A 22,046-nucleotide genomic window follows, 5' to 3' on the forward strand; every position below is an offset into this window, starting at 1 on the left:
AGGTAGGTATAGAACTATGTCAGTGTTTGCTGCTTGGAAAACTGCTCCCCATCTTTTTCAGGAAGAGGCAGAAGGCCAGGTCTGTCCCACAGGGCTACCAGCTTAACCACGTGGGTTAAGGCATGCCCCAAAAGTATGAAAGCATAATACACAAGAGCAGGAGTTAGCATATGAAGGAGACAACAATCTAAATACACCTTACACTGTTTCAGAAATCTGTTCTCTATCTTTTCAGGCATGGGTGGGAAGATTGTACTATTGGATCTGGATGAGCAAGAAGCCAAGTGTTATATTAAAATCTGTATGCCACAGGAGGCTTGTGAACACAGGTCTTCTGTTGAAATGTTCTATATATACTATATCTACAGTTTGGGTTTAGCTTTACACCTTGATTTTTCTGGCACAGCTGTTCGCATTAGGAAAGTCAAACATGATGACAGATCTGATAGCCGGCACTGTCTGATGCAAACATGGGAAGCAGGAAGCAAGAGAAATCAAAGAAGAAAAATGCGTCTCTCCATTAATGCACAACAGCAAACAGTCCAGCCATATTCTCGCTGAAAGGAATTTGATGTCTCCATCAGTGCTTTGCCTAATGAGCTACCAACATCAATCTGTCATCATCTGTATTATTTGAAATGGCCTCTGCTGACACAAGGTATATTCATGTGCTGGCCCTCCTGGGCACTTGAGAGTTCAAGTCCTGGCCAGTTTATACCACACTGAATGATAATGAAGGGTAACAGAATAATCATTGGCTTCCTTCTCTCGAGGGGAGGCAAGAATGTTGTTGTAGGGATCTCTCCCAGCCAAGGAAGGCTTTTGATTACAGAGCAGGGAATACATATTATTTGGTTCTCTGTGTACAAATAGTCTCTAACAGTCCTCTGCAACAGTGCTTTAGCTCTCCAAAGCACATGTAGCGCATCTGTCCTGGCATTTCCACGAGCCTGCCCCAAGTACCTGACTCTCAAGAACTTTCAGGGCTATATCAAAAGCCAAGAAAGAGATGAACACTGGCAATAGTTGGGAATTTCAAGCAAAGAAATCTCCTTTTAGTGGTCGTCTTTACCTGTCCCTATGATACACAAAAACATTGTGCAATAACCTTTAACAGTACTTCAGCTACACTCAGAAAATTACTTCCTCTGGAAATACCTACTGAGTGAGATTTCATATTGCAAGATTTCTAACCAACATCCAGCAGTTCTCTCAAAAACGGAATCCTTAACTTGCATCATCATACAACAGCATAATGGAAGCTTCATACAATGAACCAAATAATTTGTCATGAAACTTAAGGCAAATGGCATCTACTATATATTTTTATTGGTGCAAAGTTAACAAAAGACCTTGTTTCCTTTCAGAAAGTACCTGGGAGCTGCCATGCGCTAATCCTAGTCAAGCCTTATGCTCCAATGTTAATGCATACTTACAACTACAGCTGAGTTCCAGGTGACTTATATAGCAAGATAAATAGCAGTGTTTGACACCAGTATTATTGAATTGTCTGTTAGGAACTCATGGGTTTCAAAATGTATGAACTAGACCTCACTTCCTCTTCTATAACAAATAAATATTATGTGTTCCATTTTGTCAGTGAAAGGCTTTCCTCCAGCTATCCCAAGGACAGTCTAATTTTTGAGACTTGTGTGTGGACTACAGGATGGTTTCCTCCCTCCTTACATATACAAACATGCAGGCAAGAGTTAGGATGGGGCCACCTAATACATCCGTGTTCAAAGGAATGTTTCATACCAAACTGCTCTTGGTAAGCAAAGAAGATAAAACTATCTCTAGAGTGGCATTGCCATGTGTGCTTTTAAAGGCAGATTAGGCAAATACCTGACAAAACAGAAATGCAGCAGACAAACTCACCATTTCAGGTGGTTTTCAAATGTTTCGCCTTGTGGAGTCCTAAAAATTTTTCAGTGTAAGTGCGTGCAGCCTTCTGTATAATAAACACAAGTTTAAAAGTCATGTAACACATTACTGTAGATAATGTGACAAGGGGCAGCTCTTCAGCCCCTGTGAGAATTCAGAGAGGTGATAGCCTCAAGCACAAGCTCATAAATGGGATTCTTTCTGAAGAGAGTGAAAGAGATGTATCTGACACTGACATGGCTGAATGGCTAAAAGAGATCATGATGGCAGAGGGGACGAGGTGAGATCCAGGTGAACAGTTGAATGTGGCCTGGTCTTGGCCAGGGCCTTGCAGATGAGAGGAGAAAAATTGAGCTTGGTCTTCTTGTGAATGGGGAACCACTTGGCAAAACAATGACATATTCAGCAGACCAGCATCATACTAGTAAGGTCAGTGGTTGTGTTGTAGAGGAGGTCACCATATGGAAATCAGCATATATGAACATTCTGAGCTACGGTGACAGACAAAATAGGGATTTCAGATATATTTGGAAGGAAGAAGATTATGATGTAGACCCAGACTGATTATGTTAAACAAGAGGACTGAAAAAGACCCAAGATCCCCTTCAAGAGACAGACCTGGGTGTCAGGGAAAGGGTGTTGCCACCAGCAATGAAGAATGGAAATAATGAATGGAAAATTAGAAACCCACTGAGGCCAATGATGCTCAACAGAACAGCAGAAAGGATATGCCAGAGGCAAAGGCTGAAATGCTCACTACAAAATCTTGTAGCCTCACCAAAGCAGTTCTGTGAGTTATCTTTACCCATTTTATTCATAAATCCATGAGTACAAAAGTAGTATTCTGTACTAGCCAGTTATATGTACACTTTCTAAGTGGCAGAATTTAACATCACTGTTAGGTCCATAACTTCTGGGATGAATTTAAACAAAGATACAGCTCTCTTTCCTTTGGCATTACAAAACTTAACAAATTCACAAACATATCAGGAAAAGGTGTTGATGTGCACCTCTTTATATAAATGTGACACTGAATGCTGTTTTTAATCAGCCCACGATGCTTACATTCACATCTCCCTTTCTTTCAGACACTAAAGAGAAGGTCACCTGGGCACCTGTGTCTGTTCAGAGTGCATCATGTTTATTACTCTTGACAGCTTGGAGTCCCTGTCTGCTGTGAATCTGATGTTGTGTAAATTAAGCAAGGAAAGCTGTTAGTCTAGGTATTTTGTTGTCATAAGAGTCATCCTTACTTTATGTCTAACAATGCAAAATTTCAACTCCTTAAGCACAGATATCTATATAGTTTGTTTCAAATTGCACTAACTTGGAAAAACCCACTTCCACTATTGCAAATATGTTATTAATATATTGCTTCCATGCTATTAAATTAAAATGTCCCCCTCATGTTTTCTACCCTAGTTCCAGTTTTTTAGCCATGTGTCTGGAAGGCAGCAGAAAGAGTTGAATAAATGGATAATTTAGGGACATGTAGCAGTAAAAACCCCTTCTTGATCATCTGCCTCACTAAAAATAAATAATTTTTTTAAAAAACCTTCTTGCTTGTCAGAATTATGTAAATCTCACTGGGATATCCATTGAGTTTGTCATGCCCCTGAAGGAGCGCTCCAAGGTGAGAAAGCATACTGGTTTGCCATCCTCCCACCTGCCATTCCTTAGCCCTGCCTGTAACAGCACGGACCCTCCTGTCACTAATGCCAATGAGCCTCCACAAGGAAACACATGAACCATTTTCAAAACAGTAGCCCAGTGTAAGTAGGTGACAACTTCATGTTCTTAGACTGTCACAGCATAAGAATGAATGTACAGCTTTTTCTACCAAACTCAGTGGAAAAAGCACTTACTTACAGTGCCAAGAATGAACTTAGTTTCTCACATCAAAAACATGTCATTGCAGCTGAGCATGTGGGAATCCAGAGAGCACAGCAGGTTTCCCTAACACTTGCTACTAAATTTCGGGATTTAACTCAGCAAGGGAAGATAACATGTGGAGTTATCATGTGGAGTTCTCCATCAAAGAGACTAACAGCATCATAGGACATGACAGCATCCAGACCAATTGTGCATTTACATTTTCAAACATTTCTGTAAGTAGAAGGAATTAATGTGGCATGTTTAAATTTGCCTTTTTAAACTGGAGCCATGTGTCTGTGGATACCCTGGTAATGCCAGGACAGTCATTGGTTCTCATAGTGAGTGGCGTTTAAATTCACTTAGGTCAACGTGCTGTTCACTGAGACAAGGAGAGGTCAGTTTGACTGCAGAGTGTCTGTTTACTCACTGAGAATTACTCTGTTTCTGTTGTCTGATCCACTGTTTGCTCCTGTTGTTCAGCTCTGCAGTCTATTCCCAGGTATCTTGCTTTATTTGTTCTAGGTTCTGATATGAAGCAATGATCATGGGGAGCACCCATGGAAGCCCCAAGCTGGAAGCCGAAACTATAGCATAAGGACATAAAGCCAAAAGAAAACCTCAGTAGCTGCTAATCTCCGATTTCACAGTTGCCACCTATCCATCTCCAACACAGCTTTCCCACAACCATCAAATTGCACAGGCATGATACTGAGAGAACCATGACATCCCTGCAGGGCTGAAGCAAAAACACCCCACTGTTAAGAGTTGCATAGCAACATAAATAACTTTGACCTTGATAAAAGGGTAAAAAAGTATAAAAATTTAGGAAGAGATGGGGGGGGTCCTACATACCAGGACAGCATAACACAGGGTAAGTCATAGAGGAGCTTGAAAACATTGAAAACTCAGAAAACTGCTCTTGTTACTGACTGAAACATTAAAACACATAGCAGAGAAAATGCGGAAATGGGGAGGAAAATTTAAATCAATCAAAAACTTCACTAAGACAAAACATCTTATATAATCTTCCCACTGGGAAGAGAAGGAGAATAGACTTTCATGTAACAAATGCTAGTTATGTCACTTGATGTACTTCTGGAAGGCTCTCAAGTATTTCAGTGGCATAGACAATAGAAGAGCAAAATAGAACAAGAGAGAACAGAGCAGAAATAGACTTGGTTGGCTTTGTCTGGGAGAGCTGGTCAACAATTAAAATTCCCATTCCAGTAAAAATTTCAGAATTCTTGACAAATTTTCATGCTCTTTCCAAAAAAAAAAAAAAAAAGCTATATAGTTTTTGAAAATAAATCCCAGCCAAAAAAATTTATCTGAAATAATCAATACTAAGCCTAGGAGCCCAAATTTCAACCCTCTCAATCCTTCTACATCTCCAGTAAGTCCAGAAATCCCTAAATTTTTACTGATTGGCATCTGGTTTGCCTTAGATTCCTCTAATGTTTTGAATAGATTCTTCTACCCAGTGATATCAAAACTTTTTACAAAACTCTGTGAGTTATTTCAGATCACAGGAGGAAAAAAGAAAATAGCTATTTCCATTTTACAGTTAACAGAAAATAGAGATTAACAGATTGAGATCAGCAAAGTTGAGTGAGAAGGAATCTCTAGCTGGGCACCCAAAACTAAAGGCTCCCAAATCAGATGCAATGTCTGCACATTTTATTTCTTACAGTAAGAAATCTCTCAACTGCAAATACTACAGCAAACTATGGCATATTATCAGCCTTCCTATCCTTAAAGACTCTCATATTTAAAAGAAAACCCAAACATATAATGTTCTACCATTACAGTCTGTTAAAACTGTTCAGACTTCACAGGTTTTCCTGCAGCCTAAAATTTCTGGTATGGGGACACTGGGGGACTTGGACTGTATTGTATCTAAGCCAACATACGTCTGCTGAAGATTTGCCCATGTAGTGGAAAGGGGCCAATAAGATTATGCAAATCAATTAGTCTAATTTGTCTTGAGGTTTTTCTCAGACCTCTATGGGTTTTCATACACTTAATTTTTAAATGCTGATTATAATGTCATTTAAGGAAGCAATATGCTGCCTTGACAAGACTGGTCACTTTAACTATCTGACAATTTTCCCTGCATTTTCTTGTCTTAGTGTGCAGGTTTCTGTGTAGGTGATGGCTGTATAGAAGACAGCCCTGATGTTCCAATATCTTGTGAACTCTATGATCCAAAAGTAATGTACTTAATCAAGTGTAAAGCAAGAGGTGATTAAGTTTTGCAGTACTGTACAATGTCTGACTTCTCAGAAATGCATCTTTTGATGTGGTTCAGAGAATTGGACCAGTTCTGTCTGCTTTACCAAAAAATGACATTTTAGTAATCTGAAAAGAGAGCCTCTGAAATCCCCACAAGTGTTTAACTTTGATCTGAAGCTTTAAAAAGATGATATTTATCTGTTTGCTTGTTTAATTTGTTTGAATTACCTCAGGAAGGTGTCAACTTGACATTTGTGGAAGACATTCTTTGCATTTTTTCCAGATGAGGTTGAGCAAGGGCAGCAAGTTTCCAATCATCACTAGTTGTTCTAAGCATCCAACCAAAAAAGAAAGAGAAAGCAAAAAAGAAAACCATCAACTCACCTTTCTTTTGTGGTTATTATGAATTATTAAGAACTGAGATTCAGTGGAGCCTCAATTCTTGAGCTTAGAATCGATACTATATTTTATATTACAAGGGCAGCAAACCCAGCTTGTTCTACTTCCATCACAGTGAAGCCTTGTCAACTCTCTCAGGCAAGCTAATTCACTAGGGCCAAAAGCCTAACACTACTGACATGAAAGGTGGATTGAGGTGGATTGAAAACTGGTTGAATGGCTGGACCCAGAGGGTGGCGGTCCGTGGCACAATGTTTATTTGGAGGTCAGTAACTAGTGGTGTACTCCAGGGGTCAATACCATGGTCCAGTCCTGTTTAACATCTTCATTGATGATCTGGATGATGAGGCAGAGTGTACTCTCAGCAAATTTGTAGTTGACACAAAACTGGGAGGAGTGGCTGATGGGTCATGCCAGAGTGCCAGAGGGTCATGCTGCCATCCAGAGGGACCACAACAGGCTGGAGAAATGTGCTGACAGGAACCTCATGAAGTTCAACAAGAAGTCTGAAATCCTGCATCTGGGGAGGAACGACTCCATGCATCAATAGATGCTGGGGCCCACCTAGCTGGAAAGCAGCTTGGCAGAAAAGGACCTGGGGGTCCTGGCAGGCACCAAGTTGAACATGAGCCAACAATGTGCCTTTGCCTCAAAGAGAGCTAACAGTATCCTGGGCTGCACTAAGCAAAGTATTCCAGCAGCTTTAGGGAGGTGATCCTCCCCTTTTATTCAGCACTGGTGAGGTGACACCTGGAGTGCTGTGGCCAGTTCTGGGCTCCTCAGTACAGCAGAGACATGGACGTACTGGAGACAGTGCAGCAAAGGGCCACGAAGATATTAAAGTACTGGAGCATCTCTCCTATGAGGAAAGGCTGAGAGAGCTGGGACTACTTTGCACAGAAAAGGCCTGGGGGGATCTTAATGTACACAAATACAGCAAGGGAGGGTGCAAAGAGGATGGAGCCAGGCTCTTTTCAGTAGTACCCAGTGACAGGACAGAGGCAATAAGCACAAACTCAAATAAGAGATTCTGTCCTGAACATCAGTAAACACTTTTTACTGTGAGGGTGACCGAGCACGGGCACAGGTTGCCCAGAGAGGTTGTTGACTCTCCCTCCTTGTAGATATTGAAAAGCCATCTGGACATGGTTCTGGGCAACTGTCTCTAGGTGGCCCTGCTTGTGCATTGGGGTTGGACAAGATGACCTCCAGATATCCCTTCCACCATCAACAATTCTGTGACACTGTGATTATGTGAAAGACTTGTTCACTTCAGTGGGGTCAAGTTGTGACCTTCTGTCCAGGAGCCCATGGAATTCAGCTCACTTTCTTGTGCTGTAAGAACTATTTGCAGCCACTACTAAAGGACAACATTTTACTATGTCCTGGGCATGAAAGAGAGAGAATAGATCTGCACTGAGTTCAATGAGAAGTTATTTCTGCAACTATTGCCTCTTGAGTGAAAGGTGCCAAAAAAGCCCGGTCATGATGGGACACAGGCCTGCAGTGAATTGACATCAGCAATCTCACTTCCAGAAGGGAATAATTAGGCAGATCTGTGTCAGTCTGTATCCAAAAGATGAAAGGATCCTTTGTCATGTTACCTGTAGCCAAACCATCTGATGACACTTTCAAACTCCATTCCTAAACACAAAACCCAAATACCAATATCCTCACACATATCACAAGTCACCCAAAAAGTGCTAGCTGGAAACATTCTGCATTGCACCGAGCATTTAGAATTGTGTCCATACATTTCTGATGCTCTGTATGCCAGCAAAGAAAGTTCATACAGTCACCAAGAGGGGAAAGTCTTGAGTAAGCCTGTAGAGAAACTGAAAAGAGAGGTACAGTGGACTCCAAAGTATTTCCTTTTTGTTCTGCTTGGTAAATGGAACACTGAATGTGAGTGACAATGGAGAGGAAAGAAAGAAGATAATAAATACTATTTGCTATTTGAGTTTTTAAGTTGTTCTTTGAAAATGGAACCTGAAGTTGACTGAACTGGGTTATATATTATATTTAGGACTACCTAGAGCTTGACTGCAGAAATGTTATACCTCCTACAGTATTTGCAACCCTGAATTGGAGAAGATGTAATCTAAGAAACTGAGTAATGACCACACTAAATTTATAAATAATGGTCTAAGTCCTTTCCTGGGGTAAGTATATTTCACTTAGGTGAAAACAAATTTCAATCTGCACCTGTTGGAAGTTTACCCCAATGTTTCATACCAGAAAAGGAAAAAGGGAATTAAAAGATTCACAGGTTAGAAATGGAACTGTGGATTAAAAGCAAAGAGTAAAATATTATCTTTCTAAATAAATTTGCCTTGATTCAAAAGATACCCACAAGGAACACTGAGAGTGTGTTTTTGGGACACCAAACCTTCATCCTCTAAGTGTTCCAGGCCAAAGTCAAGAAGACAAATGATCATCCACACAACAGAAGAAATGCCAAACAACAACTGCTTCAAGTGAGGGGAAGAAACAAATCACGCTCAGAGCAATTTTTTACTGCAGGAGAGAGGAAGAGCCTTTCTTTTCCCCAGGAATCTCTTCAAAGGCAAATCCCAGTATCCAAAACTCACCTCATCCTACACAGCTGAAGGCTTTTGTCATTCCATCTTTTTAGTCTCTTCCCATTCTCCTTCTTCATCACTTAATCTGTCCAACAGAACCATTTCTATTTATGCTGTTTTCTGTATGTCCAGATTCTAGAAGAGAGAGGCATGACTCCAAGGCTGCTTTTTTCACAAATCTTTTAGCCCCACTCACCCTATCTTGCAAGCTCAGAAACACTTATCTAAAGTGAAAACTTCTAAATATGCTGAAGTCCTCCTATTCATCTCAAATCTGCAGCTAATTCCCGAACTCCTTGAAAATGATGACAGAGATTCAGATATTTTAAAGCCAAAAGGGACCTTTACTAGTCTGCAGCCTGATCACCACCATTAAATGGATCATAGAAACCTACTCTGAAATGTCTGCAGGAAAAACTTTTCTACTCATTAAGCTAGAGTCTATCTAGCTAAAGTCTATCTAGCTAAAGTCATCTCAGCTTAAATTAAAGACCCTAAATGTTGGACACATCATAGAAGCTATATTCTGCCCCATAGAACACTTTTGTTATTCACTCACTGTTTTGTAAACATGTACACTGTGAATGTAAATATAAGCTGGGGTCCAGCCCTCCTGAGCATTTAAGCAGCTACATTCTCCTTAAAACATTTTTATGCCCTTTAGGATCTTATGCCAATTCCTCAAATCTGTACAACATATTCCAGAACATTTTTACAAGACGCCTGCTTTGCGAAATAAAATTCCAGGAACTACTGGAAGTATTCAGATTATTCAGAGAAATGAAAAGCTGATACAAAAGATTTAGAAACTATGTCTCATTTCCTATTCCAAATGAATTCAGTAGCAAAAGTTGCTATATAATTTCATTTACTGTTGAATATGATCCATAGAACTGATTCAAATTCCATTTTCTAATTTATCATGTTACTGATCTCACAATTTAGACTGGTGTCTGGTGAGATCTGGATCCTAACAGAATGTGTCCTGTTTACAAAAAAGCTTAATTAGTGCTAGCATCTCTACACTTTTAACAGGAGGGATCATATTTCTCTTGCATGTACTGTATTTGGTTGGTAGAAAAGTGTCTAAAAATTATGTTACATTTTTGCTGACGCTTTCTTCTTTAGCTGCTCTAGCAGACTTTGCAATATCCTACCTGATAAAATTTACTTTGGCCAATATTAATCAGTCAGCTTGATGTCCTAACATTTACTTTTCTCTTTTGTTGTTTGCAATGCCTCTTGGAACTGAGACAAATATCAGACACGCGCTCATGCAAAGTCTGTGGTATGTACTATATAAATGAGACCCCAGTTCTAGCTACCATCTGAACAGTATTCTTAGATCTTTAGTTCTGAAAGGGATCGGTTTTTCTCGGGTGCCATGAAGGCACTAGTAGCTGTAATACTGCTTGTTCAGCTTCCAATTCACAACGCTGTACCAGCAGCTCCCCCGGCTCCCTTGGGCTGCGATGACCCAGAATCTGAAGCAGCAGCTGAAGTAGCTGTGAGTTACATTAATGGCCACAGCCATCACGGATACAAGTTTGCCTTAAACAGAATTGAGAATATCCACGTGCTACCCCAGGTAAGTGAGGAGCTTGCAGGCAGAGCATTGTGTTAACCTGGAGAAGCTTGGAGATGACCAACAAGCCCTGCCCAGGGCTGTATCCTCACATGGGGTAAATCAGCATGGCTCTGTTGATTTAAAAGGGGCAATGCCACCTTCTAGCATCTAGAATCCAGGTCACTGGAATGTATCTCTCAAAGAGCAGAACAGAGGGGGAGAGAGAAATGTTCAGATACTTTTGTTCAAATGCTAGAAAGGGCTCAGTTTACAAATGCAGCATGCTTGCTAGAGCAGATCATTCAAAGTGCTGATTCATGAGCACAGTAGCTAATCTGGAGAAAAACTGTGAGGATAATCTTCATGATGCACGTAGTTATTTATTGGCTAAATGCATACCTATCATAACTCCATGCTAGTAGTGATTTTGTAGTAGACATTAATTTTACCTAATATCCCATTGAGCTGACAAGGAAGCTGAATGGAAATAACTGTGGCTTGTAGCCTCATTTTCACTAAGATCTATTGCTGTCACTGTAGGCATCGAGAAAGACTGTAGAAATGGTCATGAATACAATGTATGCACCCATTCAGAACCTCTGATTCTCTCAAAACATTGAAAATGCTCCCAAAGATTAACAAGAATGAAACTCCATGGCTGTTTTATACCTGTCATGAGAGAAAGGATACTAAAGTCATCTATAAGAGACTAAAACAGATATTAATGAGATTAGAAGTGTGCCCACAGTTACACACAGAAAAACAGTGACACTGCTTTGCTCCTATTTAATACTTTTACACTAAAATAACTTCACTGGTTGGAATGGAATCACTCATGGCTCAAACCCCAGAGTCAATCTTGGAGCTAGGGAACCTCACTCTGCCCTTCCACTCACATGTAATGTTATAATTGGAAAGGTTCAGGAACAACCATAAAGGATCCTGCAGTCCATAAATGACATGAGTATTGGGGCTGGAATTTAGCTGGTGCAATTCAATGTAATTCCAATGAACCAAATGTGACAGGCCAATGTGCATTTGTGTTTATTTGGTTATAAAAACATGAAGTTTTTTTCATCAACAAAGACAGCTGTTGATCTTTTAAAACTATCAACAAAATAAAATCAAGTTAACTTAAGAGAACTGACCCAATACATAGAGGCTGGACTTTCCCAAATTTATGGGCCAGTTCCTCAGCTGGAAAAAAATTAATGTGATGATCTTGACTTACTCCAGATAAAAAACTGGGTCCTGTTTTTTATGAAGTTAAATAGTAAGGACATATTCTGTTATTCTAGTGTATATCTGGAGCTACACAATGACAGCAACAGGGCCTACAGCACGCCCCAGAGAAGAAACCTGGTGATGTTTTGTGAAGTAATTTCTACAATTCCTGGTTGTTTTTTTTTCTTCCAGGGGCTGAATAATGACATAATATTTCTTGAACTTGACTTATTAGAGACCACATGCCATATTCTCAGCCCTACGCCTCTTGCAAATTGCACAGTAAGGAGCTTCGCACAACATGTGAGTATCTAAAACACCACTAGCTTGTTCCAAAGGTGCATATTCAGTATGTTGATGCTAGAGGCCAGGCTATCATCAGTTAGATTTCCAAGCAAATTTTATAACACTGTAACAGCCTATAACCACCCAAACACTTGTAACCCCCTTGTTGATTTTATTTCCTTCATGTCATGAAGGATTTCACTCCTGGATTTCTTTTATGTCCATGTTATGTGAAGAGGACAGGTCACTGTCAGCATAACATCCCACATACAGTCCATGAATGCCACGGGACCTTGTTTAGGGGCTCCAGATTCAGCCCTCCATGGTCAGCCCAGATGTCACTACCTCATTGCAAACTGTAGACAGGGCAGGTTGTGAATCTGTGCAAACACAACCTTTCCTTGGCTAAATGTGGGGTGTTACCTAGTGAAAGCCACCTAGTCCTACTCAAGACTACAGAACCGCTATTCCCTTCTGACAGGGCTCTGCCTTCAAAGTAATGCTCAGCTGGATTTATTGGCCTCAAATATTTTGTTCTTAGGCAAGTGCGATCCAACTGTGAAAAGCTTTCCCTAACCAAAACAGTGGAATTGTTGTCCGAGTCCAAGCAGCTCTGGTTTCTAAGCAGAAAGCAGAGCGAGCAATTGACAATTTAAGCCTGCTGTTTCTAGAATGGGGCCCAATTCACATAGCTCATGACTAAATTTGAATCATGATCCACCCCTGTATTCACCAGGGCTCAGATCCCATATTCCATCTTGGGGGAGGTAACTCTAACTGTTCCCTCTTCCCAGCGAGTCCAGCTTTGCCTTTGACATCTCCCCTGCTGGATCAGGTTGCATGCGAGCCAGCTCACACGAGGCAGCACACTCTGCTGTTACCATGGCCACTGACCAGCTGAGATTAGTGAGAATGTTATCGAACAGCTCTGCAGAAGGTCTTAATTCATAGTATTCATATTCTTTGCTTTTTATGAGAGAGGAACCTGAACCAAATATCCATAGTCTGGCTACCCTGGCACTTCTGATGCTTTTAAGATCCATATTTGGATCCAAGTTTTGCAGCTCTGGTCTGCCTTTTACGAAATCACAGACACCAGGACACGCCTAGCAGTGTCTTTGCAATCAGACTGATTTTGCCAGGAACACTCAGCCAGGATCTGTTCGTTTGAATTTAGTAATAGTTGCCCTTTTCAGAAATTCCTATTCGTCTGAACGATGTAACCCTTTGATTTTTGTCTCTCTCTAGGCAGTTGAGGGTGACTGTGATGTCAAACTGCAGAAGCTGGATGGAAAGTTATCTGTACTTGCTAGTAAATGCCACTCACATGCAGGTAAAGACTTTGTTCTTTAGGTTTGAATCTAGAGGCTGCAGTATTATTATAGCAGTAGTTACAGTTTACCAACTTTTCTGATTCTAAAACGCTGTGTATAAATATGGCAAAAAGGATGACAGTTAACGGGTTTTCTAAACCCAGCTGTTTTGAAAGTAATTTTTCCCCTTTTCTGATTTCATTCACCTGTGAACCTAGACCTCTCTCTTTGATCCTCTTTACTGTGACAATTAAGACTATCTGGGGAGCAAGTCCCAGCTTTGACCTAGAGATTGCTGGTACTGAGGCTTTTCACCCAGGAGTTTAGCTTCGAGAATTTGATTCCTTGTTGGTCTGAGTTTACTAGACCTTGTTGATCTTCAGAGCCCTTTTGCCAGATGCAGCTTATTTATTAAACCCAGCATTTTCAATATTGCTATGGGAAAGTGGAATCTTTATTCTGCATGCTCTGTATAACGTCTTTTTGCTCTATACGAGATGTCTTCAGTACTACTTTCAAAACTGGTGAGTGAATGAAAGAACATCCTCATGCAAACAAAATTACACTAAATTAAAATATCTTCATGCTTCCACCATTCCTTGTGTGAGTTGAGACATCTTTTTATTGGTGTCATGAATAGTTTGCCAGAAAGATAACTGATTATAACCTGAGTAAAAACATTCAAAATATGCTATCGAAGTCCACTTTTGCTTACAGAGACTTGAATGGCAGAAGTCGTGTGAGATAGTGCCATCTATAGTCTGTACTGCAAAAATGCCTTCCACTGTGATTTGGGACAGACCATGAAACAGTGTTTTGTGTGACCGATAGGTCTATAATGCCTTTCAAAACCACTTACCATCTAATGGAAACATAATCTGTTTGATTTGCCCTGCAGACTCAAGTGAAGATGTTCTCCGACTCTGCCCTGACTGTCCACTGCTGGCAAGTTTGAATAACACTGAGGTGTTAGCAACTGTTACAGCTGCACTCAGTAACCACAACAGCAAAACTGCTGATGTTTACCTCAGACTCCTTGAGATCGGAAGAGCCAAAATACAGGTAATTGCTAGAACTATATCTAGCCTTCCATGTAAATGGAATATTTCTTCTGTGGTAATTGTGCGATGCTAACTAGTTATGTTTGCAAACAGATTTAACTTGCTCTAATTTGCCCTACTGAATTGCTCTTGATTTCTCAAGCATTTTGTGTCATTTTAGCCACAGGATTCCCTTTCACTTTAGTGCAAGATGCAGAGCTAGAAGCCACAATATTTGCCTTTTATCTTTTCTCAGCAGCCCTGCAGTTTCACAGTGCAAAGTCAGTTAAACAATTTTCCTGTTTTATCAGTATCACCCAGTACATATTGTCTCTGTTGAGTTTGCTGTTGCTGCCACGAACTGCTCAGCAGAAGAAGCTAAAGATAATGTGGAGGCTTGTCAGCTGCTGCCTGACGATCAGTCTGTAAGTATGCCAGCACATCCGTCCTGATCTCGCCAGCTCAGAGGTAGAAAAGCAGCGTGCTGTGATGCACTCACACTTGTGCAGGGATAGACCTTTGTGAGGATGGAAGTGCAAGAGCTGTATACCATCATGATATGCTTTTCAATATAAAATTCTTAAAGCAATATCATACCTTTATCTTCTCTCTGTGGGATATCTGGACTGAATCCTGAGGTATTTGAATATCTTTCAAAAAGGCTTGAGGACCAAAGTGTCCTTAACACAAATTTTTTTAATTAACGGATATATATTATTGTTTACTCTTCTTAACATGAGCACCTGAGAAAATCAGAGTCTTTGTACTGGACAGCACACAAACACATAACAAAAGGGCAGACTGTTTCACCTTCCTACAATTTAAGTGCTGTCAGTGTGCTTTGTGCTGATATATAGGCTCTTGAGAATTATACTGTATACTTCATCATGCTAAAATTCTTCTTTTGTTTCTGATGAAATTGAGTCCTATGCAGTTTTAGTGGGTGGGAACCTTTTACCTAGATTCCTATATATTCTTTCACTCCCTCATATCCAGACGTACAAAGGATCTTACTCTAGAAGAATACAGGAGTTTCATTTATTTGCTCGTTGTGCATTTAAACAGCTTGGTTTTTGAGTCCAACAGACTAAAAAGCAAGGAGTTTACTGCTCAGATAAAACATGAGAAGGTGTAGCTATTTCTAAATGTACTGAAAATCAAAATTGTAATGCAGGTCTCTATTTTATAACTATTTTCTCTTAACTATGTTCTGCTTTGCCAGAATTTTGGTTTCTGCACAGCAGCAATGGTAACAGGACCCTCACAGGACCTCAGAGTGGACTGCCAGCTCTATGGCCATCAGGTATGAACTCCAGATATTCCCCTCCTTTACAGAATATTCCAGCCTACAAGTACTGTTAGAAGCAATCAGCCTGAGTTTACCTCTTTTCACTGTAGAGTGCATTAGCTATCTGTGGTAACTTGAGTTTAACTTTGTATCCTAAAAAACAAGGTAAGGTAGCTTCTGATTATCCTATGGATTTCTGTCCAGGAATTATATCACCTCTGCCATCCATGCTTGACACAGTTTGTCCTCCTAACCATGTGGGACCTTCACATGTCTGGTAGGGCAAAGAGAACCAAACTCTGCTCAGCTAGCGAGATGGGGAAGATAGATGTAAAACATAAATGAGCCACTGTGGTAGATGAAAACAGCTGGGGTAGATGAAAACAGCTGGATTTTTTGCTAGTAGTCCTTAGACGTGATTGAATTCAGGGTGTCTGACCTGCACTGCTATAGCAAGAGGAGGGAAACATAGGGATGAGGGAAGCACTGGACCTGAGCGCCCTCCAGGTATTTTAGCCTCCATTTGGTCTGAGAAGGGCTAGGTGGTGGTTGAACACTTCCTAATGATCGGAGCTCTTGGTAACACAGTAGTAATTAGCTGGCTAGGAGGTATATGAAAGAGAGAATAAGACAGCTGGTCTTGAATGTTTCACCAGCTGCACAGGTGGCCCTGAAAGTTAACATAACACAGAATCTGGTGCCAATGATCCACCGGATATTAAAAATGTGTTCCTGGGCTCCTGTGTGTGTGTTCAAATGTGAATAAAACTTCCGTGATGGTCAGGAACATTTTGTACCTGGGTTGGAGGCTTATATATAGTTAGGAGCAGGGTACTTCATATGATACCAGTGAGCCCCAAGTCACTGAACACAAACACAAACTGTTTTTCTTTTCCAGCCTGGAGTTACCTACCCTCAGCCAGGTCAAGATACATCAGCAGGACTGGTGCCTGGTGTTGTACAAGACTTCACAAACCACAATCTCAGGCTTTCCCACAATAACCCTTTTGCATCTGAATCCAGCTCTTCAGAATTTCCTACTTCCATGCTCTCAGCAAAATCTGTAGCAAAGAGAGCAGTTGCAGAGGTTGCTCAGCATGACAAAATACCTCGGCCAGTTGGCTTTGTGCCTCCTCCTCCTCCATGCCCTGGGAAGATCCGCCATTTCAAGATATAGGCTGTGTTACAGACATGACAATACAGTTAACTGGAGGATCAGTGTGCAGCAGCAGCATCAACACACAGACCACAACATCAAGCGCAAATAGGTGAGAACGCTTGACTCTGTGCCCAAAGGAGTTTTACCCTCCAGAGAGCAGAGCCATGGCCAGGATCTTGCAAAGGCCTGCTTCAAAACATAGGTGATTACAACATATAGTACTTGTTTCCTCCACATACAGAGATGCTCATGTCAAAGTACAGAAAATATTGTTTCAATGAAACTGTTGTAAGAGCTATACAGCAGTTGTAGCTTTGTGATAGAAACACGACCCGAAAGGTTACTTCACAATAAATGTTCAACAGAAATGCTTTGGTACCTTCTATCTGTATATATTTTCATTTAGTTGTCAAGTATCTCCTTTACAGCATTATGAGTCATATTCTGGGCTAGATTTCAAAAACAGTAAGCTTCTGCACTTCTCATCAGCTTCACTGGGACGTGTGGGTGCTGAGCACTGCGGAAAACCAGGTCAGTCCTTTCTTTTGATCATGCACCAATAATGCTAAAGAAATGGCAGGAAAAAATGTATTTTTCCTTCCACCTGTAGTGTTTCCTAGCACGCACCTACTTTTAATATCCGCCAGAAGTACCTCAACACTTTTGGACATGGCATTAAGAGCATCCATGCCTATGAAAAAACCAAAGAATCAGGACATGTTCATTGCTGCGCAGGCTGAAAGCATCAGTCCTTCCAGCCAAAGACGTGTGTATTCTCTGTCTTCCACCAGATACACAGGTGCAATATGTATTGGGGTACTGTATGGCCTGTGTGCATATGAGGGAATACAAGGGAATAAATATATACGACAGTCATGTATCTCATATAACAGGACCCAGACAGTGATGGCAATTTACCATTGTCCTAGCAGTCAAATCTTCCCTGAATTTCTGACACGTTTTAGAAGCAAAATCTATTATAAGTAGAGAAGTAATAAGGGACAGGGCCCAGAAGGATCTTTACTGTTAGGCAGACTGGAATTCTGCAGGCCCAGGGGAGCAGTCTCAAAGACAGTCATGAATCTTTAACCAGGAACAGCATTTGCTACAAGATAATTATCATGCAGGCAGCAAAAGCTGCAGAACACATGTAATTTCTGAACTGCTTCAAATAACCTATCCTGTTCTCTTAGTTACAATCTTCCAGTATTCAGTAAGAAACGCAACTAACATTTGTTCTAGGTGACGGTGCAACAGGTTGCTATACAGAAGGGTTCTGCTCTGCTCTGTCAATGGGGGAAGGAAAAGCTGTTTGCACTTGCACCAGTGCTTCAACCGGGTGTGCAGAGGGGAAAGAAAAAGGGAAATCAGCCCATATACTATAAGCTATAGTATAACATGGTGGCAACGTACTGCCGACAAGCTCTCCCCATGAAGGCAGCAGCTCTCACGTTTCAAGAATATGCCGAGTTCTCACAGGAAGTGTGTTGCGGACAATTGCACAAGCTAGTGCCAGTCAACTGCTCAGTGATTTTTTGCTTCTCTGTGAAGCAGTGACTCCAGCATGTTCTGCATGCAGCCATTCATTTAAAAAGCGCTAGTATTAAGCTGTATAAATTTCTTGAAGTGGTAAGGAGGGTGGTCCTCCCATCCCACTGCATGGGACACAGTACAGGATTTAATGAAATGGCTACTATTATGATCTGCATTACTATAACATCAGATACATGAGACTGAGTTTTTAACCCGCAATGGAGCAATTAGCTTTCCTAGCTCTCGTATTTTTAAAACTAGGACTTGCCTTAGCCAAACCATACAAATTGTCTTGTATATAATGAAGTGGGCACTAAGTTATAGAACAGACAGTGTTTTCCAGGCTTAGAAAATTCTCCATCTGATGGCAGAAACAGTATGTTTATAAAAAGGATCCCTGCCCATGGGGATCTCTGAACTCCAGAAATGCTGCATTTTCTTGTTGCCTTTTCCAACCACACAAAGCAAGGATATGTAGCAGAACATCTTCAGTTTCCACACTTCACAGATGTTCTCTTACACGTGGCCTAGCTACCCCATTGTTTCCTAAAGCAGGGAGAAAAAAAAGCAAAATTGCTCTGTGCTTTCTTGTGATTCCAGTTACTAGCTGCACCCCCTTTCTCTTTAACACTTGCCCTCTTCAGGACACATTTTGCCCTCTTCAGGATACATTTTCCATGACTGCTTTGAAGTGGTCCCACTGGACCTTCACACCCCCCAGTATGGCTCTGTGTTCATGCACCTGGACCTTAGTAACAGATTCAGTATTTGCTAACAGATTCTCTGGGCAATGAGTGTTATGAAATGGCAATACATAAAATACAAATGCCTCCTTCCCTGAAAAGCAGCATGAATAGTTTTGTCAGGTCTGCATCACTGGCTGACAATGTTTTTCAGCTTTTTCAAACCCTGTTTTGCTAAAGCATATGTACTTCATGTGCTGCTTTGGCTGGACATGCTCAGATTTCCCAGCTGTGTCCATGTTTTGAGGTCAGCTACTTCAACAGCGAAATTTTTTCCTTTCCAGTGGGAGTAAGAGTACAAAGAGCAGGGTCAGGAATATAACAATTCCTCATTATAAGAGGCACCAACGGAGCCAGTACTAACTGGCACCCATCTCCATAGAAATGCCATGTACTCTAAGGAGAAAGAAAATGAGTTATTATCCTTTAGCCACAGGGGAAGCATTCCCAGGCATAAGGAACAAAGTGAGCAAGTCTGCATTGCTGCTTCTGTTGTTCCTGTACTATGGCTACAGCCGTGTTTCTCAGCATTCATCCCTTGTATCCCTTCCCTCCAGGATACAGTCCGTACATTATCCCTCACCCTGAGTTTGCAAACCAACTGGTGACACGTGAGGTGGCTCACTCTGGCAGCCGTGTGCCCCTTCTGTCCTGCTATCTGAGTTTTCCACCTCTGCCACCAACCATAGTCTTCTTAGAAGAGTTTCAGCCCCAGTGTTGTTGCAGGTTTTCCTGGCTGTGTGTATAATCCCACCCAGCTTTCTATGGACATTCCCTGGGACAGGTTCTGCTGTCTCCCAGAGGAACGTGCTTTGAACACTTCTTGGCTAAAGAGCTCAAATTCTTTATACCACCAGTAAAACCCTGTGACAATATATAAAATTTTAAAACCACCAAACTTTACAGTAGTATTAAATAGAGGCAGTTACGTCCTTCACTTTCACTTTTCCTTCCTCACTCAATACAGGGGCAACCTCCAAACCTAAAGGTACTCAATGTCATCCAGAAGATAGCCGTGATCACAGAGATGCCCATGACAGAAAAGGGGGCCAAGGAAATGGTTACCCAGCTTCTGGTGTCCTTCAAGGTGAAATACTGCAGACTTGCCCCTTAGTAGAAAACCAATGACTTTCACTGGGATCCTCCCCAAGTAATGGTGGTTGTCACTTCTCCAGATCTTCAAGATAACAGCTATTTTTACAGCTATTCCCTTCTGTCTCCAGCCTGGAGTTACTGACAGGTTAGCCACAATGCAGACCGCTGTCATTTCAAACTAAAGTTTCTCCAGGCTGAGTTCTCCATGACCCTTTTTCATCTGTATTCAGCAACTCACTCGAGAATCAATAGTGACCACAGTGCAGTCTCTTAGCTGGCAAATCAACCTCCAAATTCAGCAGTGAGGGGATAAGTCAAAGGTACGAATAAACCTGCACCGCTTAGCGAGTGCACTGTGATACTATGGGGGGAGCAGCTGAGTCAGTGAATGGCTCCCCCCAGAGTCACAGTCTCCAGTCACATCAGGATTGTATTATTTATTGTTGCTGAAAAGGAATGAAAGCAGAGCACTGAGTAGTGCTAAAATAATTAAAATAGTGACATTGCTGGACCAATTTCCTTATTATTATCCTGTGGCTTCCTACAATTTAAACTGGGGTAGGCTGTGGCAAGGAGCTAAAGACTAAGCAGGTGGGACTCTTTTCCTTGAGCCAATTCTGACTATACAATATAAAGGAGACAATAACACTGAACAAGATAGAAAACTAAGGTCCTAAATCATCCAGTCAAGAGGCAGTTACAGGATAAGTAGCTGCAGTTCACAAAGAAGTCTGGACTAAACCTGAGAGATCTATGCAAGGTGATGTGAACTGGAAAAGAAAAAACGGGGTGTAGATTTTCCTTGATTCAAAGTACAAAAAGAATAATTTACAGGCAAAAAGAGCAAGAGGTGGCATAAGGAGGAAGGCACCAGCTACAAGAAGTCAAATGAAGGCAGTTCACCCTCCAGTTTATGTTACATGCTCTCTCTTCTTAAAAAAGTTCTTTCTGCTAGATTCTCCGCTTCAGACCTTTGGCACCGAAACGAGCATAATCAGCCCCAGGTCTGTAACTTTCTTATAGGCCACCTTCCTCTCCCTTCCCCTCTCAGCATATAATTTCAGATCATTCTTATTTCATCACTAAATTTGATCTCAAGCAATAAAAGTGCAGCAGCATGTTAGCAGTGGAGTTCATCTGCAACTGTACCTGCCTCTAAACCCACAGGAATATAAAGCTAGTCATTGCCAGGCAGGGGTGCAGCCAAAAAGTTAAGATGGGAGGAGATAAAAGGAAACCAGACTTGCTCTTTGGCATCAGAAGCAATATGTAATGATGGCAATTTCACAGAGTACTTTGCACAATGTGGCAGTGAGAACAAAGTCAGAAGTTGGGTGAAGATGGGATGAACTAGGAAAAGTTCAGGGCTCAGGGAATTCAGTGAGGAATTCATGCAAACTCCAGGACTGGAGTCAAGGCTTTGAGAGGGAACAAATCCTGAAATGGAGCCTTCAGTAGCCTGAGACTGTTTTGATAGCCCTGGTTCACTTATTATCTATTTCCTCCAACCTCTTACAGCAGCTCATTTTGCACCATCCCACCAACAGAAGTGAAGTTTTGGGGCAAGAACAAAACTTAACACATCTATGCTACCATATTCAATTATAGTGATGTTAAGTCCCAAATAAACATGATGGAAATTTCTGCTTAAAAGCAGACACTCTGATGAAACTGTTAATTCTTTACATTGCCTTGTTATCATGTTTTCTTAGAGTATTTAATGGCTTGAGCAGGCCATTTATCCATGGGCTTCTTGTCTGGACATGAACTGCATTTTGCTGGCTTGGCCTGGGATAAGGGCTAGCATTCATCTGTAGGTATTCAACT

General features: G+C 41.2%; 1 protein-coding gene across 1 annotated transcript; it reads left to right on the top strand.

Annotated features, from left to right (window-relative positions):
* Window positions 1–10,356: 10,356 nt before the first annotated feature.
* Window positions 10,357–16,866, top strand: AHSG (alpha 2-HS glycoprotein; the record flags this gene model as incomplete). Its single annotated transcript, XM_082003482.1, has 7 exons — window positions 10,357–10,560; window positions 11,956–12,066; window positions 13,297–13,381; window positions 14,260–14,423; window positions 14,713–14,826; window positions 15,624–15,704; window positions 16,588–16,866. 7 exons carry the CDS (start codon window positions 10,357–10,359, stop codon window positions 16,864–16,866), a joined length of 1,038 nt encoding a protein of 345 aa, XP_081859608.1.
* Between the last annotated feature and the right edge of the window lie 5,180 nt (window positions 16,867–22,046).

Source organism: Phaethon aethereus, assembly GCF_964289735.1.
Source record: "Phaethon aethereus genome assembly, chromosome: 9".
In the NCBI taxonomy this organism is placed as follows: Eukaryota; Metazoa; Chordata; class Aves; order Phaethontiformes; family Phaethontidae; genus Phaethon; species Phaethon aethereus.